Raw genomic sequence first — 24,822 nt, 5'->3', positions numbered from 1 at the left:
CATCCGGTGAGGAAGGGGGAGCCAGAGGTAATATAAACCAGTCTGTCTAACTACATTGTATGGTTCCCTCTCGGAAGATGTCTATACAGAAAGCCGTAGGGTGGTGGCTGAGTAGGACAATCTGAGACATCGGCCCATGGCTCCTAAGACATCAGGACCATAACAGATGTTTTGGACATATCCCCTACCCCTGCTGTTCTTGGGCTCTGCACTGCCACACCCTTTTCCGCCTGTCAAATCAGCAGAGCTTTATAGCTCCATGGAGGGCTGGCATACCTGAAACTGCATGAATTCTATTGCTGTCTGTGTGCTGCTGCAACCTCTGTAACAACAGCTGCAGAACCACCCACAACAGACTCCTCAGGCTCAACAGGGCATCTTCAACAGCAGCAGGAAAAACAGGGAAGAATAGAGGGAGAGCAGTACAGCTAACAGCTCAAATTATTAATCAGTGTGTGTGGTTAAGAGTGCATGTGCTAAATGAAAGGAGCGGTGACATTTACAGAGACAAACTACTCGTAAACATGTGAACATCTGCAAAACACTGAGGGCTATTCCAAAAAATGACTGACAGCCCATTACCACAAGGGAACTCAGCCAAGCCAACAAATAGTTGAAGCTGGCCGATCTAAAACACCTTTCTGAATCTTACGGTTGTGTGTAATTTGTGTTGTTTGGTGAAGTGAGGACATACTAACAAGATAAAGAAGAAGTTTGCAGCCTAATCACCACCGTGGCGCCCCCCCCCCCCAAATAAAAAAAAATAAAAAAGAGAGCTTGAGACGCCTAAATACTGACTCTGTTAAAAAAGCAAGACCTTAGGCAAGGTTTTTTTTGTGAGCAAAGCGCTTAAGCTTTCCCATCACAAGCTCACTATCATAGCATAAACTGCTTTCTCTCTTGCTTGTTAGGAGTGGAATCTGGATAACTATAATATGCCCCCTTGTGCTCCTGCACAAACTACACATTATTAGCTTCACTGAAGCTCATCAACAAAGCTCAAGATTATCTTAATATGACACCCACCATCTGCAAGACCAGAAGATGGGGGGAAAGGATAAAACGCATCTGAAGTTCTCCTTTGATAATGTTTGTGCTCTTTTACTGGTACAATGATTGTGACTGGATGATTAATGATTGTGACTGGATTTATTAATATCTGTAATGTGCAAAATCTGTGGCCGCATTTCACGCTTTTAGAAAAGCTAAAAATATTTTTAAAATTCCATTTGACTCTTTCTAGTGGCACAAATTAACATTTGCTCGTTATAAACACAAACATGTGCTTCATAAAAACGTCTTGGCTGGAAACGAATTTTCATCTGGAGTGTAGACAATGAGGGAACTGGCAATAAGTGGAATTCCAAGGATGGCCAAAATCGTGATTCTATTAAGCTTTCAAGATTTTCAACATTAGTATCGCAAAAGGAATTTTAATAAAGGCATCTAAGGAGAACAAAGACTTACCAAGTTTATTTTGGCAAATATGTTTTTGGCAGGCTTGGTCCTTCATGACCAGCCAGTTTTACTTGTGACACTGCTGCCTATCAACTGTTAACATGTTTTCCTAATCTATTCTATACGCCCGAATTTAGAGTATCCAATTATTAGCAGATCTGTGCTTTCGTTTCAAAGCTTGAAAACGTTATCAGAGTCTCTGTCTTCGATTCATCCTTTCCAACAGATTTACAACAAATGAATAGCATTGCAAGATGTGACTGCATTCTTGACATGGTCTATTTTTAAGTGATATATTCAGAAAAACTGAAGAAAAGGTGCCTGGTTAATCCTTCACACCCATGCCTCAGAGGGGGTGCGGCCTCCACCCCCCAACGTCCACGTACTCAAAGATCCCTCTAAAACAACGGTACTCAAAGTACGGCCCGCGGGCCGCCAGCGGCCCCACGGACCTAGCTTGGCGGCCCCCGAGACGCACACCAAACGCCACATCATAATGGCAGCAGTATGTAAACATAGAAGAGGGCCGCGGGAGCATGCTCCCGCGGCCCTCCTCTATGTTTACATACGGCGGCCATTGTTTATGGCGTTGCCCTGACGATCCTGGAAGCCAAAGCCCCATAAAAGTCAGCGCTTGCAGCTAACTTTTATGGGGCTTTGGTCGTCTGCTTCCTGTCACCGGCTCCACTTCTGCTGCCCGCCCGCCCGCCCGCCTGCCTGCCTGCCTGCCTGCCTGCTGTTCCACATTTGTGGCATCTTTACAGTGCTTTGAGTCAGGTAAGGCTCTTTGGTTATTTATTTATTTGTTTTTAATGTAGTGTGTGTTACTGGGGTAGGCGTGAGAGCAGATTGCGCTGTATGTGTGCGCGCTGTGTGTGTTACTGGGGTAGGGGTGAGAGCAGATGGCGCTGTGTGTGTGCGCGCTGTGTGTGTTACTGGGGTAGGGGTGAGAGCAGATGGCGCTGTGTGTGTGCGCGCTGTGTGTGTTACTGGGGTAGGGGTGAGAGCAGATGGCGCTGTGTGTGCGCGCTGTGTGTGTTACTGGGGTAGGGGTGAGAGCAGATGGCGCTGTGTGTGTGCGCTGTGTGTGTGTGTTACTGGGGTGGGGTGAGAGCAGATGGCGCTGTGTGCAGATGGCGCAGTGTGTGTTACTGGGGTAGGGGTGAGAGCAGATGGCGCTGTGTGTGTTACTGGGGTAGGGGTGAGAGCAGATGGTGCTGTGTGTGTTACTGGGGTAGGGGTGAGAGCAGATGGCGCTGTGTGTGTTACTGGGGTAGGGGTGGGAGCAGATGGCGCTGTGTGCAGATGGCGCAGTGTGTGTTACTGGGGTAGGGGTGAGAGCAGATGGCGCTGTGTGCAGATGGCGCAGTGTGTGTTACTGGGGTAGGGGTGAGAGCAGATGGCGCTGTGTGTGTTACTGGGGTAGGCGTGAGAGCAGATGGCGCTGTGTGTGTTACTGGGGTAGGGGTGAGAGCAGATGGCGCTGTGTGTGTGCGCGCTGTGTGTGTTACTGGGGTAGGGGTGAGAGCAGATGGAGCTGTGTGCAGATGGCGCAGTGTGTGTTACTGGGGTAGGCGTGAGAGCAGATGGCGCTGTGTGTGTTACTGGGGTAGGGGTGAGAGCAGATGGCGCTGTGTGTGTGCGTGCTGTGTGTGTTACTGGGGTAGGGGTGAGAGCAGATGGCGCTGTATGTGTGCGCGCTGTGTGTGTTACTGGGGTAGGGGTGAGAGCAGATGGCGCTGTATGTGTGCGCGCTGTGTGTGTTACTGGGGTAGGGGCATTGTTTTGAAAAAGGGGGTGGGGTGGTTGTTCCCCCTCTAAGCCCCGCCCCCCGCTGTCACTTCAGTGCGGCCCTCGGCCGCAAACCATACTGCAATTTTGGCCCCCGAGAAAAAGTTTGTGAGTACCCATGCTCTAAAAGCTCAGTGGTCTCCTGTGGAGACAGACCAAGCACACTGTTGTGCTGTCTCCAGCATACATACTAACTCAGTGAGTCAATGTATACGCTGGAGAAAACACATTTCTGACTGATTCAGCACAAAGTCCAAGTTAGCAGCAGGCGGGCTCAATGAGAGTCTACGCGATGCGCTGAATCAGTAATTTGGCTCCAACTGTGCATGTGAAGGTTTGAAGAGGTTACAAAACGTGGGAATGTATCATTATGTTAAAAAAATTATTCAGATATGGCAACGAAAATGACTTCTGGTGCCATATCTAATGAAATACAGATTGCTTAAAATGGTTCTGGTTACACTATTCCACTCCAACCTGCTAACTCGTATTTTTCCACATATAAGAGACATTTACCGAGATATTAAATGTTATAATCACATACTTTTGACCTGGTGACCTCACTGCCCTTCTCTCTTGTCCTCTTGTTTCCATTCTCCCAACTCCCCGAATTCCTTGGGGTTTGGTGGGAGGGCAGATCTGACTGTTCAAGAACTTCTCCATTTCACTCCCTGTTCTCACAAGCCCCGTACCACAGGTCTCTTCTCACCCCATAACTCCACTCTCCTTCACTCCGTTTTTTTGCTTTATCTTGTTTGGAAAGTTGAGAAAAACAGCAAACCCTCTCCAAATCCTAAATTATTCTTCACCTTGTGCCAAAATCTGCAATTTACCACATTCTACAACTCACTGACAAAACATTCAGCTAAAAAGCACGGTCACGGTTTAGGTGTTTTCATCTTTGGTTCTGCTTTGACTATTCGTGTTTCATTATATTTTCACAGAGTAAAGTATGGGGTAGCTTTGTGGGAAACCGGGAGGGTAAGCTGATCAGGATCCGAGGTACATCGTGGTTGGCATCTTCAAAACTTGTTCTGTAATATAAAAATGAATTATTCCTCGTAATTGGTGGTTGTTCGCTCAGCTGTGGGGAAACCGGTAACTCTCCAAATCTGCCATCCTAAAGGAAGCTGAAAGCACATGCTGGTGGTCGGTCATAAAGAGGCAACTTAATTTGCAAATGGCTCCAGCTCTACACCACAAAACGAAAAGATCCCTGCCAACTAGGGGGCACTTGGAGCATGGCAAACCAAGCCACAATGGGGATGAAGGGTGAGGGGAGGGTTAGTGACAGCTGTGGTCTGTGTGATGAGGACAATATCACAACTCATTGTATTTTTTTCTGCTTGGAAAAAAGTCTCTCAAGCTTCCGGTGTGGGGGGTTTATGTCATTATGGAGAACAGACATGTTGATAAATTCCATGAATTCCTCTCCAAAGGCAAATGAAAGAGGACACATTGTGTGCCTGGGGCTTTCGGTACCTAATCCAATTTTTCCACTTCAAGAAAAAAGAAAAGAAAACAGCTGGTGTTTAGGAGGGATTTCAGGTATCCACGTGAAAAAGAATGGGGGTTACAATACCCAATCACCCCTCTAGGGGTCTGAAATGCAGGTGTTGGGTATGGGGCCAGAATCAGATCATGCAAGTGCTATTCTTTTTACAAATAATCTCTGGAGTGCATTGGCGTCCCTGGTCAGACAGATGAGTGGGACAAGACTAATCTACCCCTCCACTTGAGTAGTTGAAGGATTGATGGTAGCAGTCTACAGGCTCTAAGACATAGTGCAGCCACACCAATGACTGGCAACGTCACAATTTTAATTTTCCAAATGCCTGGGGTCTAGTGGTCTTTTGACACCCTGGGAAAAGATTAGGCAGTAAACAAATCTGCACACAAAATATTGAGTTCATGGGAAGAGTATAGACATAAGGATAGGACTCATTGTCAGAGAGGAAAGCTCTACTATCCATTTTAAAGAAAAAACACCAGGTCGAGTTCCCTACTTGGAAGCTGCTGGGGGGTAACAGGAATATTGGAAGTAAACCCCCTTGAAGTGCCCAGGGAAGCTGAAAGATGGGTATTTGGGAAATAAGTAAAGATGAGATTAAGCTCTGTAACTCAAAACTGATTTATTGTCATCCTTGGTGTTTAGTGATTTTCTATCTTAGTCGTGGTTGTAGCACCGGTGATAAACTATTCCAATTCAGACCACTGCAGAAGCAGAAGGTCCGCTGTGGAGAAAGAAGGCTAAGGGTGCGAACATAGCTGGAAAGTTTCATCCCGCTACCCCATTTAAGATATCTATAAACATACAGATTACCTATGGTGGTAGACGGAAGGATAACCTCCCGAATTAAACCCTCCTCCCTACAGCGATGAGGATATACAGGAGACAAAGGAATGTGCAACAAGCAAGCAGTTATACCCCACCTTAAGTCTCTGGTGTGTAGTTGGAAGTATCCTTCTCAGGCACTGCGGTCCTGACAAACATTACTGGAGAGAAAATCTTTCAAACTCCTTCCGTATGTTATGTTGCACTAATATGCACCAGGTTTTCAGAATCCGCTCCTTCCTTTTACCTGCCTCAGGTGCTAAGTTACAGTTATGAATTTATGAAAAACACTTCCCTTCTGTCTAGTGGATTTTCCGCTGCAGCAGAGGGGCTCGTCCGTTAGTATTCTAACCTAAGTAAAATTTGGTTAGTATCACGAGTATTCCATCAGTTGTAAATAATTTTAGTTTCATTAGTATTTTATCAGTTTTTTTTTTATTCTACCAGCTAAGTAAGGATCAAAAGTTGTGCTGCTGACAAGAAAGTGTTTACAGAATATCCCAATCACTGGGAGTTAGGCACACTGTAAACGACTTCACTGGGACATTTATTGGGTGCACCCAAAGACGAGGAGAAGCAATAATTTTTCGGGTACAGGGCATGTCCCTGTTTGATCTGTTTCTAATGGTCTAAAGACAGAGATCCCACACAGTTTTGCAGCAGGCACAACCCAATACGGCAAAAAGCAGACAGGTGTACTTGGGTGCAAGTGCCAGGCAGCCACCAGTGCTTTATGAAACAAAACAAAAAATACAAATTATTAAGTAAATAAATATGTGGTACTTGTTCGTTCTGATATCAATCATTAATATTGTACAGTGCTGAAAGAAAAAGAGTACAATGTATCTAAGACTTCACAAGTAACAATACATACTTCAAAAAATGAATTTTCACGTAACTTTCTCCTTTTAGGCCACGCCTACAGACAGCTGACTTGCAATCACACACACAAAATACACATACCCCTACATACAGAAAGAGGCTTTAGTAAGGTAACTTTCAGCCACTGGCTACTGTGGTTCAGCTGGCTTCAGACATTGGCTCTTAGTGGTTGTCCATCAGCATATCAGACCAAGGCAATCCTGGAACTATTTTTAAAAGTATGTCACATCTATAGTGCCTTGAATGCCTTTTTTATTCTTTTTTTTCTTGTTGAAAGCTCGGTAACTGCTAAGTGATACTTGGTCACTCCTTTTATCCTTTGCTCTCTTGCTTGCTTACATTGTGTTTTAAAACATCGGACGACTATTCCAACTTGGCTGTCAAACGTCCACATTCTATTACCTTGAGCTCTTGTGTTTTTTTGTTTTTGATTTTTTTTAACTCCAGGCAATCCAACAAAAATGCCTGGTGGCCATAACAGAACTGCATCAGAGGTTGGCTGCAGGTCTCACTGTTATAGACAGTTTGCTCAAAATGGGTCCCGGCAGTACAGCAGGTGAGAAGATCAGTGTTAAGAAGCCACCCTGAAAAAGCAGATGTTGGCCACTACTCTCCAGCAATAAGTGCAACCTGAGTTGTATGCACAGATGACTTGGATAACCTGTTATACTAGTGGGTCCAATGGGTAAAAGGTTTAAGACAATACGCACAAATTAAATTACCAAAGATGCAGTCTGCTCAATGGAGAAGGAGGAAGGATATGGATAAATAAACTCAGCGTACCAGCATGTACAAGTAAGATGGCAGGAGTAAATTACATTAGTGAGAAATAGCAGTGTGAAGATATGCATTCCCAGAACTGTCCTCTGCTAGATATATCCCAAATAGCCTGCCACTTCCTACATCCATTCCTGGTTCCATATTTTTCGCATCAACCACTCCAAAAAAAATACTACAAAAAAAAAAAAAGAGTTACAGCTAGCACTTAATTTGTGCCCATGCTTTTGTTTTATCAGACCTTGAGCCTTAGCAAGAGTGAAAAAGAAAGAAAAGGGAGACAAGAGGATGATAGGCCCCTTTCTTCCCACTATGGGAAGAATTAGAAAACACTAACAGACTAACGGCTTGTGGGCTTGTGTACAAGTGCAGTAATACCAGACTAGAAGTAAGCCAGCTTCTGTTGAGTTTGAGTACCAGCAATAACTAACAAGCATTAGCAAAGCCAACTGTCTTGCATCTGTGAGAGCTACTGGCTTTGCCAAGGTCTTTTATCCAAGTTGTAGAGCAGCATGGCTAACAGTTATCAAAAAATAAAAAAACGATGACATGAGAACGGGATGATAATAGGTGGGAGGGCGGGCCAGAGGCAATACGGAAAACAGGCCGGTGGGAGGGAGAGCCAGAGGCAACACGGAAAACATATGGGTGGGAGGGAAGGCCAGAGGCAACACGGAAAACATATGGGTGGGAGGGAAGGCCAGAGGCAACACAGAAAACTGGCAGGTGGGAGGGCAGGCCACAAGCAACATGGAAAACAGGCAGGAGGGTTGGAGGGCCAGATTCAAGACAGAAAAGGGGCAGGAGGGTCGGAGGTGAAGACGGAAAACTGATGGGTGGGAGGGCCAGAGGCAACACGGAAAAGGGGCGGGTGGGAGGGAAGAGGCAACACGGAAAAGGGGCGGGTGGGAGGGAAGAGGCAACACGGAAAAGGGGCGGGTGGGAGGGAAGAGGCAACACGGAAAAGGGGCGGGAGGGAAAAGACAACACTGAAAACAGCAGGGTGGGAAGGAAGAGAGAACACTGACAACAGTGGATTGGGGTAGATTGGAGTGGAATACAGGAGTAGATTGGGGAGACTGAAGTGGATTGGATGGGGTAGATTGGAGTAGTGTAGTTCTGGGTGGGGTCGGGTAAGGTAGACTGGAGAGGAGTTAGGTTGGGTGGAGTAGGTTAGATTGGACTGGAGTGGGGTAGATTTGAGGAACGTGGTAGACTGGAGTGATATGGAGTTGGGTACATTGGGTAAAGTATAATGGAATGTGGTAGATTGGGGTAGAGTGGAGAGGGGTAGACTGAATTGACTAGTGGTTAGATAGGCGTGAGTTAGATTGGGGTAAAGTAGAGTGGGGTAGACTGGAGTGAAGTGCAATAGACTGGAGTGGAGTTGAGACTGAAGTGGGGAGAGATAGATTGGGGAATAGTGAAGTGGGGTAGATTAGGGTGGAGTGGGGAAGACTGAGTAGATTAGAGTTGGGTAGATCGGAATGGAGTGGGGTAGATTGGAGTAGGGTAGACTGAAGCGGGATGAATGGAGTGGGGTAGTTTAGAGTACAGTAGACTGGAGTGGAGTGGGGTAGATTAGAGTAGTGATGATTGGAGTGTGGTAGATTGCAGTGGGGTGGATTGGAGTGGCATGGAGTAGATAGGGTTTGGTTAGAGTAAGGCAGACTGGGGGAGGGTAGACAGAAGTAGGGTAGACTGGGGTGCAGCTGGGTGGGGTAGAATGGAGTGGGTTAAACTGGAGAAGAGTGAGGTAGATTTGAGTGGAGTGAGGTAGATTTGGGTAGAGTGGAATGGGGCAGATTGGAGTGGGGTAGATTGGGTGGACTGAGTATTGTGGAATGGAGTGGGATAGATTGGAGATTGGGTAGACTGGAGTGGGGTAGATTGTAACAGAGTGAAGTGGAGTAGACTGGAGTGGAGTGGGGTAGACTGGAATGGAGAGGAATTGGATAGATTGCAGGAGAGTGGAGTAGAGTGGAGGCAGGTAGATTGGAGTGGAGTGGGTTGGATTAGGGTATACTCGAGTTGGGTGGCTTGGGTTAAATTAATGTGGATTTGAGTGGAGTAGAATGGAGTGGGGTATACCGGTAAAGGGTGGTGTAGATTTGATTGCAGTGCAGTAGATTGGGGTAGAGTGAGGTAGGCAGGAGTGGGGAGTTGATTGGGCTAGATTGAGTGAAGTAGGGTTGAGTAGATTGTAGTAGAGTGGGACAGACTTGTGAAGTGGGGTAGACTGAAGTGGGGTGAATTGTAGTGGAGTGGACTGTAGTGGAGAGGGGTAGACTGGATGGTAGTTAAGTGGACTGGGGTAAATTGGAGAGGAGTAGAGTGGGGTAGATTGGAGCGGTATGGGATAGGGTGGTGTGGGGTGGGGTAGGGTAGGGTAGATTGGGGTAAGCAAACTGGAGTGCCGTAGATTGTAATGCAATGGTGCAGGCTGGTGTAGAGTGAGGTAGACTGGAGTGGGTTAAGAGCTGTGGAGTGGAGGGGTGTACAGTAGAGTTGCGCCGTGGAGTGAGTGGCGTAGCTCGGCGTGGTGTCAAGTTATGTGGTGTGGCGCAGTTTCTTAGAGTGGAATGGCATGTCATAGAGTGGGGTCTGTAGAGTAGAGTGGCACAGCATCGCGTGGAAGGGCGTGGAGTAGAGAGGAGTATGCATGGTGTGACAGCACACTGCCATTACTGACAATACATTTTCAATTGAAATGGTATTAAAATAGTGAATTTCCTGCCCTGCCTGAAATTGGTTCAGCAGCTGGTAGTTTAAGTACTGAAAATGATGACTTTACCCTAAATCCTTCAGTTGATCACAAAGCAGAAAGCCTTTTGCTCAGAGGATGAAACAAACAAGTTTTATCCTCTTTTCAGCAAATGGAAACAGGGCTTTGATTTACATGAAGGGCCACAACAAGCCACAAACAGGGAAACTTTGGAGGTGATTGGCCTTCTTGTTCCTTTAGATGTACTGACTGTACCTCACCAAGAAAATGACTAAGAAGATGTAGAAAAATTAAAATTCCTTGCTATATACCCACTCTGAAGACTACATGTAAAGAGAGGGACCTGGGTTGAATATTAGCAACAATTTGCCAGACTGAAGGGCTAACAAAAGGACCTGTGAAAGGCTTGCTCCTTAACATCCTGCAGAGGATTTGAGAGTTTAAATGTCAAATGAATTTTCAGTAAATGTTATTTGAGAGGTTTGATGAGGTTAGCACAAAAAGACACCATAGTGGAGCATCTAGACACATAAAATAAAGGATTTCTGATTTAGAAGATTTACAAGCAAATAGGATCAAAACAAATGAAGTGAACAAAGAAATGATCGAAATCAGAGTCAAGCAAAAAGATTTGGAAATCAAATCCAGTCATTCAAACCTCTGCTTTGTATGGATCCCAGCGAGACCTAGGGAGTTTGTCCTAAAAGAAGAGTTCTTAAATCAACTGATTAAATAGTACATCTTATCTGACATTAAGGGGGATTTAACTGGGGAAGATTAGATTCTCTAAAGATGATGTTACTTCTAATCATTCTCTTCTATTTATCAAATATTCCTATTAATATTCCGAATAATTATTTCAAAAGGTTGAACACTATTTTAACTAAATTCTTATGGAATAATAAGAGATCCAGAATGTCTCTTCAAAAAGTAATGAGACCTAAAATTCACGGAGGAGTTAATTTTCTGAATCTTCGCTCTTATCATATGGCTTTTTCTCTGAAACAGGCTTCCTGTTTATTGACCGAAGATGTTTCCACTTTATGGGTTGAGGTTGAAAAAACATTTGTTGCTCCTTTTACGTTTCCGGAAGTATTAACTCTGTCAAAAAAGCCTTAATTTATTTCCCTCCCGATTTTGAAAAATTCATGCAGAATTCTGCAACCTATTTTTACTTCATATGATGAAGACAGACTGCAATTTCTGAATTCGTCAGTCTGGTACAACAAACTCATCAAGTTAAATAATAAAACAATTTACTGGAAAGTATGGCATTTGAAGGGGTTGAAATGGGTCCACCAACTTTTTGACAATGATTCCCCTATTTCTTTGAGCAAGCACGTTTTCTTTTTTCACTTCCATCCTCTTTTAATAAGAAATATGATGCCCTAATCCATGCTATAAATACTTCTTATCAATCTTTCTCAGTTCAGCAAGCACCATTGTTTCATTCTTCTCCAATTAAGAACTTGTTGCTACACTCTGCCTCAGCTTCCCGTATTTACCAAACAATTACAGCTCTTCCTGCAGATAGACCTAAATCAGCAATAGAAATACAATGGGAGAAAGATTTGGCTATTTCACTTTCTCCCTCATTCTCATGATGGAATAATGTGTGGCTTAAAATACGGAAGACCTCAAGAGCAACTAATGCAATTCAATCTTCATTTTTTATTTATAATAGACTATTAATTACACCTTCATCTCTGCATAAAATGAATTTAAACCTTTCGCCCGCATGCTGGTCTCATAGTGAACCGGTTTCAGATCTTAAACACGTGTTTTTTTGAGTGCCCATACACTTTTCAATTTAGTATTAAGGTTTGGAATCAGATTAATATCATTTTTAAAACTCAAATCTCCTTAACTTTTGCAAATATATCTTTAGGCAGCTTTGCCTCCGACTGGTCACGTTTTTCAAAAAACTCTATTACAATTTTGGATCTATTGTTGGCTGTTGCTTTTCAACAAATTACGAAAACTTGGAAAGAATCCTCTCAATTATCCGTTCAGGCTTGGTGGTATGGTATATGTTATAACCATCGGTTGGATAGAGCTTACGTTTACCCTGTGTCCCTGGGTATTAAAAGAGACATGTTATGGTTACCTATTACGTACCGTAACTCTTTGGTTTACTCTGCATGTAATCATTTTCCTAGAAATGAAGAGGTTTCTAAACCACCATAAACTGTATCTCCTTATTTTTTACTGTACTTAACCTACTGTTTATAACTTTTTCTACTGATATATTTACTAATATATGCATGTACCTTTTGCAATTTAAAGTATTAATATATGTATTATGCTTCTTATGATGTGCTTTTTAGGAAATTGAACTGTTACAGTTTTCTTTTCTCTCTTGTTATCAAATGTATTTATATCTTTTGAATATTGTATGAATCTTCAATAAACTTTCTATTTTCAAACTTACAAAAAGGAGGATTTAACAATAATGCAAAGAGTCCCGATGGGCCTGGCCAGAAACACCAGATTACCTTGTACAAGCCTAGCAAACTTTGTAGATTTTCGGATTTAGCAGAAAATCCTTTAACAGGCCATTAAGATCTGCCCTATTAAAACCAAAAAGACGTATTCACTTTCAAAATCCTCACCTACGCACACAAAGACCTCCACAACAACAGACCTGCCTACCTTAACCAGCGACTCAACTTCCACATACCCCACAGGACCCTACGCTCAGCTAAGCTCTCTCGCAGAAGTACCCTTCATCAGGAAAATCAGAACAGGAGGACGCTTCTTCTGTCACCACCTGGAACACTCTACCCATCCATATCAGACAAACCACCTACCTCCCCAGCTTCACAAAGGAACTGAAGACATGGCTTTTCTAATCTATCTCCGGTACACGCTACCCCCCACCCCCCCAGCGCCTTGAGACCCTAACGGGTGAGTAGCTGCGCTCTATAAACTCTGACTGATTGATTTCAGATATTCTTGGACATGATTTTTGAGACCACCAAACTTGTACTTGTATGAGAATTCACCACTTTTAGAGACTCAGCACAAATTTACCTGCAAGCCATGTTACAAATTTTCTATAACAAGAAACTACTTTTTCTCAGAAGTGGCAAATGTGAAAGACTTTTTGCAACAGCTAAAATAACATTGACGTTCGGAGTACATTTCTAGAAGCCAATAGACTGCATGACAGATTGTGCTCCAAGTTGGGGGTAGTAGTTAGTAAAGATAAAAATGACATGCAGGTGCTGAAATGGTGTCATTGAAAGTAGTAGACTGCATGATAGATGGTGCTCCAAGTTGGGGGTAGTAGTTAGTAAAGATAGAAATGACATGCACGTGTGAAGCGGTGCCCTGACAATTAGAACATAACATGACACTGAATAAAGAATTAATAGCTAGGGGGCACCTGCAAGGGAAGGGTCCCAAGCACCACGGAGAGGGACCAAGATGGTTGGGAAGGGGGTGCTGAGGGAGAAGGGGGGTGGGTGAAGCATTCAAAATCAGGGGGGTAAAGCCAGAGGAGATATGCCTAACTGCTCGCCCACACTACCACAAGAGAGCATTTGGGATGTCATTTGTGCCTCTGTAATTCCTCCGGAGTTTGTTTGAACTCTTTACACAGTGTACCTCTTTTTGGTCACTATATAAAAAGCCAGCTTCCTACAAGTGTGGCAAAGACCGTAGCATGGTCAGTCTCCCTGAGCACCTCTGCCTCCAAGTGAAACAAGATAGAACATCGTAATTGTGAAGGAGAGTAGTGGTTTTCAGTTATCCAACCTCTGTAGGTTGTTCATAAGAGCACTGAAAGAGAAGCCTTCTAATCTTGGTGATCTCTAGGGGTGCCTCAAAACAGAAGGTGCTTTTTACGGGGCCTTCTCACTTACCCAGTATGGCCTGAATCGTGCATTCGACACTGATTTGTCTCTTGCTAGTGTACATTATTAGGGGAAAACAGCCCAACTCCACTTTAGCACAATATGCAAAATATATAGGGACAGATTCATAAAATACATTTCCACAAATAGTTGAAACATAAAACGTATTCCTGCGTTCCCACAAATCACACCTACACATGAAAGAAAGCTTTATGAATTTGCCTATAAGATTCTTCACAAAGTATAAAGTGCAACATTTTGAGCTAGACAGGAAGAACCTAATTTGAAACATTTGAGATTGTTACTCGGGTAAGGTGATGGTGAGTTGAGATTAAATTAGTTTGGTCTGAGGAAGGAACAAAAGGCCAAATAATAGGATTTTAGTAAAATCAAGAAAGAGGTTACCAAAATGTTCGCCTGGCTTGCAAAGTAGAGCTTTAAGAAGAAAATGAGACCAACTGATTAATCTTAAATACATGAAGTCTATCTGCATCATATTTTTAGTACTTGACTGCTACTGGTTGCTTTAATGTTGAAAATAGCATGGCCTGATTTTAACAGGAGTCCAAGGTAAATATATTAAAAGACAACAAGCTACATAACCACAAATGAGCTCATACATATAATTTCCAGTGGAACTTACCTGGAACCCATTTGATTTCCATCTCCATGTCATTTTCCTCACACTTTTTGTCTTTTTCTTGAATGTTTCTGAGTAGTTCCCTGTATTTGGCTATTTGTTCATCGTCTTCTTTCAGATTTTTTTTGGACTTCATGCCATCTTCTGCAGAATCCCTTTCACCTAAAAATGAACAGTGAAATATCAATTAACCGCACAGGTTTTAAAAATGTAAGTAGATTTATGGGTATCACTCAGCTACTAAACTTGAAATTAAAAGAATCTGCAATTACACTCCCTTTTCTTTTCATTCCAAACCTGGTTTCATCTTAGCGTTTTCAGGTGATGTAGAGAAGAACCAACAAACTCAGTCAGTGAATAGCAGACAACAAAATCTTGATCAAAAAACGCCATTTTGCGGGAAGTCTTAGTGCAACCAAAATAATCTTACTAGATTCAGAGAGTCTGCACTAGGAGAAGATGAATAAGTTACTTATCTTTGGTAACACTCTTTTTTGTAGAGACTATGTAGCTGCAGATTCCTTACCTTATGAACATTCCCCAGGTGTCAGACTGGATCAAGGAACTTTTCCATATTACCACTGTGCTCTGGAAGGTGGCTCCTGATGGCTCCGCACTGATGATGTTCTACTCTGGAAATGACGTGCAGTCCTTTTAGATGCCACTCCAGAGCGTGGACGTCACTTGCTTTTGCAACTGTCCGCGCCTCCACAAGTGGAGTCCCAAAAGCAATTTGGTTGACAGTGTGCAGATTCCTAGACTTGGGATCTTATTAATGGGTAAAGTCCAACCACAGAATGGGTCAGATGGGAGAGTGGTGAGGAATCTGCAGCTGGAGTCTCTACTAGAAAGAGCATTACCAAAGTTAAGTAACTTGTTCTTCTGACCAAGAATTCTTGCCACAGTCTCCTCACCTTCTGAATAGCTACCTTATCAGTACCCAATGACATGGATGGACTCAAACCAGAAAGTCCTGCAAGACCAAGCAGGCAAGGTGCCATTCTCGGCAGACTTGGCTGCTCAGACCTTCAGACTCTTCATGAGCGTATGGAGAGGCCCACGGAGCTGCTTTGCACATGTCTAGGACAGGAAATGCAGTGATAGCAACTTTAGCCTTGGTGGAATGGGCACACAGCCAAACTGAAGGGTGCTTTTTCGCCAGTAGGTAGCAGATATTAATGCAGAGCACAATTCAGACTGAGGCAGTACGCTTTTGCAAAGCCTTGCATTTTTCCACTCCCCTGAGCCCCACAAAGAGCTGAATGTCCACTTGATGGTCATTGGTGCAACACTTCCTGGGACAGACACTCTGAATCAGATCCTGCAACCTGCCACGAGGAGCTGCCTGGCTGCCCAAAGGACTCACCTGGACTGCTTTGCTGTGAAGGACTGCTGCCCTGGTGTTTCCCTGCTACCTTGCTGGCCTCTGGCTCTGCTGAGAAGTGCTCTCCAAGGCCTTGGATTGAGCTTGCCTCCTGTTCCTGAAGTCTCAGGGCCAAAAGGAGTTCTACTCTTCAAGGAAACTCCTTCTGCGGCGAAAATCGATGTACAGCCTGTCCAGCGGTGAAAGAATCACTGCATCAACGAACTAGAATGACGCAGCCTGGCTCCACGAATGGAGATTGCTGCAGTGCCTGCGCTGCAACCGGAACTTCGCCACAAAGCCCCACCGGATTGATGCCTGCAGGAGGAATTGACGCAGTGCCTGCAGTGCGACAGAAACTCTGATGCTTCGCCATACCGGACTGTGACTTCGTCCTGCATGCCCAGGATTTCCACGCATCATCCCTGGGCGTCAAAAGACCCTGCCATCGCAGTGAGGATCCAAGACTGTGCACCAGAAATCGCTGCAAAGCCCTTGCAGCGGGGCAAGAATCAATACATCGTCTGTGCACGTCAGGAAATCCGACGCACACCTTCTTTTTTCTATGCATCTCCTCCTCCGCAGTCTTTGTGGGTGTAATTTTGACGCATACCCAGTACTTTGTGCACACAAGAGACATTTGTTGATTTCTAAAGACTTAAGACTCTTATCATTGCAAAAGTGATATTTCAACTTGTGCTTTTCAAATCTTGATCGTTTTGACCTTAATTTACTCAGATAAATATCTTATATTTTTCTAAGACTGTGGTGTATTTTTGTGGTGTTTTCACTGTGCCATTGCATGATTTTTTGCACAAATACTTTACACACTGCCTTCTTAGTTAAACCTGACTGCTCACTGCCAAGCTACCAGAGGGTAGGCACAGGATAATTTGGATTGTGTGTGATTTACCCGTATTAGGATTTTGGTCCCTACTTGGATTTGGACTCCGTCAACTAGAGACCCCATTTCTCAATTGGCATATCTGAAGTCCCTAGTATAGTGCACCAGATGTGTCCAGGGTCTGCAAGTCAAATGGTTCTATTGGGCCTGTAGCACTGATTGTGCCACCCACACGAGAAGCCCTGAAACAAGTCTCAGGCCTGCCACTGCATTGCCTTTGGGTGCAGTTTTAACTGCCATTCCGACCTGGCAGGTGCAATCACTTGCCAGGCCTAACCTCCCCACCTTTTACTGCATGTAACTCAACCCTAAAGTAAGCCCAAGGCAGCTCCATGGGCAGAGTGCAGTGTATTTAAAAGGTACAACATGACTGGTGTGTTTTACATTTCCTGATAGTGAAATACTGTTCATTAGTTTTTCACTATTGCAAGGACTATCTCTCCCATAGGGAAACATGGGAATTATCTTGATACATCTTTTACGTGTTATTTCTGTTGGGATCAGATAGAGATATGGTGCTTCGGTTCTCTGAACTCACAATCTAAAAATACATCTTTTGGTGAAGTTGGTTTTGGAATAGTGAGTTTGAAAATGCCACTTCTAGAAAGTGGGCATTTTTTTGCTTAACCATTCTGTGCCTCAGCCTGTCTGCTGAATACACCTCTGGGCCAGGATGACAGTTCAGCTGTTCGTGCATTCACTCTAGACAGTCATACAAAGGTAGCTGAGGTGTGCCCTGCATACCTTGATGGCTCATCACCACGCTGATGGGTCTTCCTGAGCTAGAGTGGTGGGAGGAGCTGACACTTACACTTTAACGGGACTGTGCCTGTCCTCACACAAAGAAGTCTCCAACCTCCCGGAGTGTGTCTGGGGTCAGGACAGGGTCTTGTGCACTACAAAGACTTGCCTTTGACGTTTGCCTACTTCAAAGACAGAAATGGGTAGAAGTACTGGACCTCTGACACCACATGGTTAGAAAACTTCTGGACTGAGGACATTCTGCCAGGAAGAAGAGCTGGATGCTGTAGGAGGGACTGCCACTCTGCCTGTTGCTTTGCTGTGCTGGCCTGCTGCTTGCTGCTGATGTCCTAGGAGTGAAAGGACTGGACTTTGCTTTCTACATTCTTCTTCCAAAGGTTCGCCAAGGGCTTGGAATGAACTTGCCTCCTGTTAAGAAGTCTCAGGGATATCAAAGACTTCACCTGCCAATCCCTGTGCTCTGTTTCTGAGAGTCCTTGTAAGGAAATGGCTCCCTGTTGCAGTTACCCCACACCTTTTGCCTGATACTGATGCTGAATTGACTGAGAAGTGTGCTGGGACCCTGCTAACCAGGCCCAAGCACCAGTGTTCTTTCACCTAAAATGTACCATTGTCTCCACAATTGGCACAACCCTGGCACCCAGGTAAGTCCCTTGTAACTGGTACCCCTGGTACCAAGGGCCCTGATGCCAGGGAAGGTCTCTAAGGGCTGCAGCATGTCTTATGCCACCCTAGGGACCCCTCACTCAGCACAGACACACTGCTTGCCAGCTTGTGTGTGCTGGTGGGGAGAAAATGACTAAGTCGACATGGCACTCCCCTCAGGGTGCCATGCCAACCTCACACTGCCTGTGGCATAGGTAAGTCACCCCTCTAGCAGGCCTTACAGCCCTAAGGCAGGGTGCACTATACCACAGGTGAGGGCATATGTGCATGAGCACTATGCCCCTACAGTGTCTAAGCAAAACCTTAGACATTGTAAGTGCAGGGTAGCCAAAAGAGTATATGGTCTGGGAGTCTGTCAAAAACGAACTCCACAGCTCCATAATGGCTACACTGAATACTGGGAAGTTTGGTATCAAACTTCTCAGAAAAATAAACCCACACTGATGCCACTGATAATGAGAAAAACAAGGAGGAGTCACCCACCAGTCAGGACAGCCCCTAAGGTGTCCTGAGCTGAGGTGACCCCTGCCTTTAGAAATCCTCCATCTTGATTTTGGAGGATTCCCCCAATAGGAATAGGGATGTGCCCCCCTCCCCTCAGGGAGGAGGCACAAAGAGGGTGTAGCCACCCTCAAGGACAGTAGCCATTGGATACTGCCCTCCCAGGACCTAAACACACCCCTACATCCAGTATTTAGGGGATCCCCAGAACCTAGGAAACTAGATTCCTGCAACCTAAGAAGAAGAGGACTGCTGAGCTGAAAAACCTGCAGAGAAGACGGAGACACCAACTGCTTTGGCCCCAGCTCTACCGGCCTGTCTACCCACTTCTAAAGACACTGCTCCAGCGACGCGTTCCCAGGATCCAGCAACCTCTGAAGCCTCAAGGGACTACCCTGCATCTAGAAGGACCAAGAACTCCAGAGGACAGCGGCTCTGTTCCACAAAGACTGCAACTTTGCAACAAGAAGCAACTTTGAATCAACACACGTTTCCCTCCGGAAGCGTGAGACTTTACACTCTGCACCCGACGCCCCCGGCTCGACTTGTGGAGAACAAACACCACAGGGAGGACTCCCCGGCGACTACAAGACTGTGAGTAGCCAGAGTTGACCCCCTGAGCCCCCACAGCGACGCCTGCAGAGGGAATCCCGAGGCTCCCCCTGACCGCGACTGCCTGCTTCAAAGACCTGACGCCTGGTAAAGACTCTGCATCCGCAGCCCCCAGGACCTGAAGGATCCGACCTCCAGTGCAGGAGCGACCCCCAGGTGGCCCTCTCCCTTGCCCAGGTAGTGGCAACCCCGAGGAGCCCCCCCCCCCTTGCCTGCATCGCTGAAGAGACCCCTTGGTCTCCCATTGATTCCTATTGCGAACCCGACGCCTGTTTGCACACTACACCCGGCCGCCCACGTGCCGCTGGGGGTGTACTTTTTGTGTGGACTTGTGTCCCCCCCGGTGCCCTACAAAACTCCCCTGGTCTGCCCTCCCAAGACGCGGGTACTTACCTGCTGGCAGACTGGAACCGGGGCACCCCCTTCTCCATTGAAGCCTATGCGTTTTGGGCACCACTTTGACCTCTGCACATGACCGGCCCTGAGCTGCTGGTGTGGTAACTTTGGGGTTGCCCTGAACCCCCAACGGTGGGCTACGTTGGACCCTACTTTGAACCCCGTAGGTGGTTTACTTACCTGCAAAACTAACAAACACTTACCTCCCCCAGGAACTGTTGAAAATTGCACAGTCTAGTTTTAAAATAGCTATATGTCATTTGTGTGAAACCTGTATATGCTATTTTGCTAATTAAAAGTTCCTAAAGTTCCTAAGTGAAATACCTTTCATTTGAAGTATTACTTGTAAATCCTGAACCTGTGGTTCTTAAAATAAACTAAGAAAATATATTTTTCTATACAAAAACCTATTGGCCAGGAATTGTCTCCGAGCGCGTGTTCCTCATTTATTGCCTGTGTGTGTACAACAAATGCTTAACACTACCCTCTGATAAGCCTACTGCTCTACCACACTACCACAAAATAGAGCATTAGAATTATCTCTTTTTGCCACTATCTTACCTCTAAGGGGAACCCTTGGACTCTGTGCATACTATTCCTTACTTTGAAATAGTGCATACAGAGCCAACTTCCTACATTGGTGGATCAGCGGTGGGGTACAAGACTTTGCATTTGCTGGACTACTCAGCCAATACCTGATCACACAACTAAATTCCAAAAAAGTGTCATTAGAAACTGATTTTAGAAATTCAAGCTATTTTTCTAAATTTTTAAAAGTCCTGCTAGGGCTTTGTGTTAGTCCCTGTTAGCATTTCTTTTAGAGTTTAAAAGTTTTGTAAAAGCTTGAATTAAGTTCTAGAGATAGTTTTAGATTCTTAAAAAGTATTCCAACTTTTAGAAACATAATGTCTACTGCAGAAGAGACAGTGGTGGAGCTCAACCTCATACCTTACCTGCGTCTTAGGATGTCAGAGTTAAGGACTCTCTGCAGAATCAAAAAAATAAAAACTGGATCAAACCCTTCCAAAGAACAGCTCCAGGACCTCTTAGCAGAGTTTGCTAAAAACAACCCCTCTGATGATGCCCACACAGAGGGGGAAGCTAGTGATGTGGAGGAGAATTTCCCCCCTCCTAGTTAGGGAGAACAGGGTCCCTCAAACCCGGACTCCAAATGTGATAGTCAGAGATGCTGCTTCGCTCACAGGAGGGCCCAGCACCTCTGGAATCACTGAGGATAGCCTACTGTTAGCCAGGATGGTCAAAAGATTGGCTTTAGAGAGACAGCTCCTAGCCATAAAAAGGGAAAGACAAGAGATGGGTTTTGGTCCCATCAATGGTGGCAGCAACATAAATAGGGTCAGAGATTCTCCTGACATGTTGAAAATCCCAAAAGGGATTGTAACTAAATATGAAGATGGTGATGACATCACCAAATGGTTCACAACTTTTGAGAGGGCTTGTGCAACCAGAAAAGTAAACAGAGGTGCTCTCCTTTGGGAAATGTTCACTGGAACGTGTAGGGATAGACTCCTCACACTCTCTGGTAAAGATGCAGAATCTTATGACCTCATGAAGGCTACCCTGATTGTGGGCTTTGGATTCTCCACTGAGGAGTACAGGATTAGGTTCAGGGGGGCTAAAAAATCCTTGAGCCAGACCTGGGTTAATTTTGTAGACTAGACTACTCAGTGAAAACACTGGATGGTTGGGTAACTGGAAATGAAGTGCATGACTATGTTGGGCTTTATAGTTTGTTTATGAAAGAACACATTTTAAGTAACTGCTTCAATGAAAAGTTGCATCAGTATCTGGTAGAACTAGGTCCAATTTCTCCCCAAGAACTGGGAAAGAAGGCAGACCACTGGGTCAAGACTAGGGTAACCAAAACTTCCACTGGGGGTGACCACAAGAAAGGGGTTACAAAGCCTCCCCAGGAGAAAGTGGGTGACACTAGAAATAAAGAAAAAGAGTCCTCTGTAGGCCCCCAAAAACCAGACCAGGTGGGTGGGCCCGAGACACAACCCAAAACAAAGGTGGGTACCAAATTAAGAACTGGGATGCCACTAAGGCATGGTGCCAAAACTGTAGACAGACAGGGCACCACACCAAGGACACTTCTTGTCCCAAAAACAAACCCCCTAGCAAAATCCCAGGGGTGACCAGTGTAGCCATTGGGGATGACTCCTCAGATGAGGAAGTCTTTATAGCCTTCAACTGGAAAAAGGGCCCCACAGGTGAGTTGGTGATTCCAGAGAGAAGTAGACACTTCCACCACCTACTGGTGAATGGAATCCCAGCCACTGCCCTGAGAGACACTTGTGCCAGTCACACTATTGTGCATGACAGGCTGGTGTTCTCAAACCAGTACATCCCAGGTGAGACTGCCAGAGTAAGAGTTAGCCCAGACAGGGTCACTGATAGGCATGTGGCTTTTGTGCCCATAGAAGTGGGTGGGACTTTTAGCTGAAGAAGGGTGGTAGTCAGTACAGACCTCCCCCTTGATTGTCTCCTTGGAAATTACTACCCAGAGGTTAGTCAGAGCCCAAGAGAGGAAATGGTCCGGTGCCAGTCCTCTCCCAAGGATTCTGGAGGTCCTGCCCCTGCAGTAACTGCAAGCAGGCCCCAGAAGAAAAAGAAAAGAAAACAGTGTAGGAAGGGTGGACAACCTTTAGCCAAGGTTCCAGCAAGCCAAGGAGATTCTGCTCCAGTAGGGGAGAACTTCAAAAGGGGCACTGGTAAAGTCCAACCTGACCCACAAGAAGTCCTGGCTAGTCAGGCAACTGTTAAAACTGAGTGGGTGGCTCTTCAGTTAACAGAAGAAAGAGTGGAAGAAGGGCGTTTACTACAAGATGTAGTAACCCCCCCCCCCACTCTAATACAGCAGACATGCATCCTGAACCCAAAGAAGCCTGTAACTTAGCCCCTTCCCTTGTAGGTGATGAGATAAAGGTGTGGTTCTGGGCACTGACAACTGTCAGTGGCCTCTGCTGGGTGTTAGCCTTTATGGCTGCACTATCCTTGGCATGGTGGTCTGACCCCATGCCACATAGCAAGTTAGGCCCCCTGACTCTGTTGGTCATGGTGGGGTTACTCCAACTCTGGGTAACCTCTTTGGGTAAGCTAGGGGTGACCCTGGTTAAGATAAGATTAGCAGAGGTGGATACCTCTAACCCCAAAATAGAGAGAATGGGTGGAGACATTAAAGACACAGTCAAGAGGCAATTCAGACTAGGTCCTATCACTGTGGAAGTGGGTCAGTTCCCCAGAGGGAATGACCTGAACAGGAGGATGTAAGGCAGAGTAGGCCCTGCAACAAACCAGCCTATTTCCTCTACTCTTCCTCACCTGACAGACTAGGAAGAGTCTCCCAGCTTTGGCTGAGTCTCCTGGCCTGTGGGCTGGGGGGGGGGGGGGGGGGGGGGGGCTTGTGTAAGGAAATGGCTCCCTGTTGCAGTTACCCCCCACTTTTTGCCTGATACTGATGTTGATTTGACTGAGAAGTGTGCTGGGACCCTGCTAACCAGGCCCCAGCACCAGTGTTCTTTCACCTAAAATGTACCATTGTCTCCACAATTGGCACAACCCTGGCACCCAGGTAAGTCTCTTGTAACTGGTACCCCTGGTACCAAGGGCCCTGATGCCAGGGAAGGTCTCTAAGGGCTGCAGCATGTCTTATGCCACCCTAGGGACCCCTCACTCAGCACAGACACAATGCTTGCCAGCTTGTGTGTGCTGGTGGGGAGAAAATGACTAAGTCGACATGGCACTTCCTTCAGGGTGCCGTGCCAACCTCACACTGCCTGTGGCATAGGTAAGTCACCCCTCTAGCAGGCCTTACAGCCCTAAGGCAGGGTGCACTATACCACAGGTGAGGGCATATGTGCATGAGCACTATGCCCCTACAGTGTCTAAGCAAAACCTTAGACATTGTAAGTGCAGGGTAGCCATAGGAGTATATGGTCTGGGAGCCTGTCAAAAACGAACTCCACAGCTCCATAATGACTACACTGAATACTGGGAAGTTTGGTATCAAACTTCTCAGAATAATAAACCCACACTGATGCCAGTGTTGGATTTATTAAAAAATGCACACAGAGGGCATCTTAGAGATGCCCCCTGTATTTTACCCAATTGTTCAGTGCAGGACTGACTGGTCTGTGCCAGCCTGCTGCTGAGATACAAGTTTATGACCCCATGTGGTGAGGGCCTTTGTGCTCTCTGCGGACAGAAACAAAAGCCTGCTCTGGGTGGAGGTGCTTCACACCTCCCCCCTGCAGGAACTGTAACACCAAGCAGTGAGCCTCAAAGGCTCAGGCTTCGTGTTACAATGCCCCAGGGCACTCCAGCTAGTGGAGATGCCTGCCCCCCCTGGACACAGCCCCCACTTTTGGCGGCAAGTCCAGAGGAGATAATGAGAAAAACAAGGAGGAGTCACCCACCAGTCAGGACAACCCTTAAGGTGTCCTGAGCTGAGGTGACCCCTGCCTTTAGAAATCCTTCATCTTGATTTTGGAGGATTCCCCCAATAGGAATAGGGATGTGCCCCCCTCCCCTCAGGGAGGAGGCACAAAGAGGGTGTAGCCACCGTCAGGGACAGTAGCCATTGGCTACTGCCCTCCCAGACCTAAACACACCCCTTAATTCAGTATTTAGGGGCTCCCCAGAACCTAGGAAACTAGATTCCTGCAACCTAAGAAGAAGAGGACTGCTGAACTGAAAAACCTGCAGAGAAGACGGAGACACCAACTGCTTTGGCCCCAGCTCTACCGGCCTGTCTCCCCACTTCTAAAGACACTGCTCCAGCGAAGCGTTCCCAGGATCCAGCAACCTCTGAAGCCTCAGAGGACTACCCTGCATCTAGAAGGACCAAGAACTCCCGAGGACAGCGGCTCTGTTCCACAAAGACTGCAACTTTGCAACAAAGAAGAATCTTTGAAAAAACACACGTTTCCCGCCGGAAGCGTGAGACTACACTCTGCACCCGACGCCCCCTGCTCGACTTGTGGAGAACAAACACCACACGGAGGACTCCCCGGCGACTACGAGACTGTGAATAGCCAGAGTTGACCCCCCTGAGCCCCCACAGCGACGCCTGCAGAGGGAATCGCGAGGCTCCCCCTGACCGCGACTGCCTGCTTCAAAGACCCGACGCC

The 24,822-nt window shown here is 45.9% G+C and overlaps 1 protein-coding gene across 4 annotated transcripts in view; it reads right to left on the bottom strand.

Moving 5' to 3' along the window:
* ESF1 (ESF1 nucleolar pre-rRNA processing protein homolog) overlaps window positions 1-24,822 on the bottom strand; it is a 199,337-nt gene that overhangs the window by 117,345 nt on the left and 57,170 nt on the right. For all 4 annotated transcript variants that reach the window (XM_069234100.1, XM_069234103.1, XM_069234102.1 and 1 more), the window contains exon 9: window positions 14,469-14,627. In XM_069234100.1, coding sequence (XP_069090201.1) covers window positions 14,469-14,627 — 159 coding nt within the window. The remainder of the gene's footprint in view (window positions 1-14,468; window positions 14,628-24,822) is intronic.

This window comes from Pleurodeles waltl, chromosome 5, assembly GCF_031143425.1.
Source record: "Pleurodeles waltl isolate 20211129_DDA chromosome 5, aPleWal1.hap1.20221129, whole genome shotgun sequence".
In the NCBI taxonomy this organism is placed as follows: domain Eukaryota; kingdom Metazoa; phylum Chordata; class Amphibia; order Caudata; family Salamandridae; genus Pleurodeles; species Pleurodeles waltl.
The sequence above is the reverse complement of the archived record's forward strand: the minus strand, read 5'-3'. Positions and strand labels throughout refer to the sequence as shown.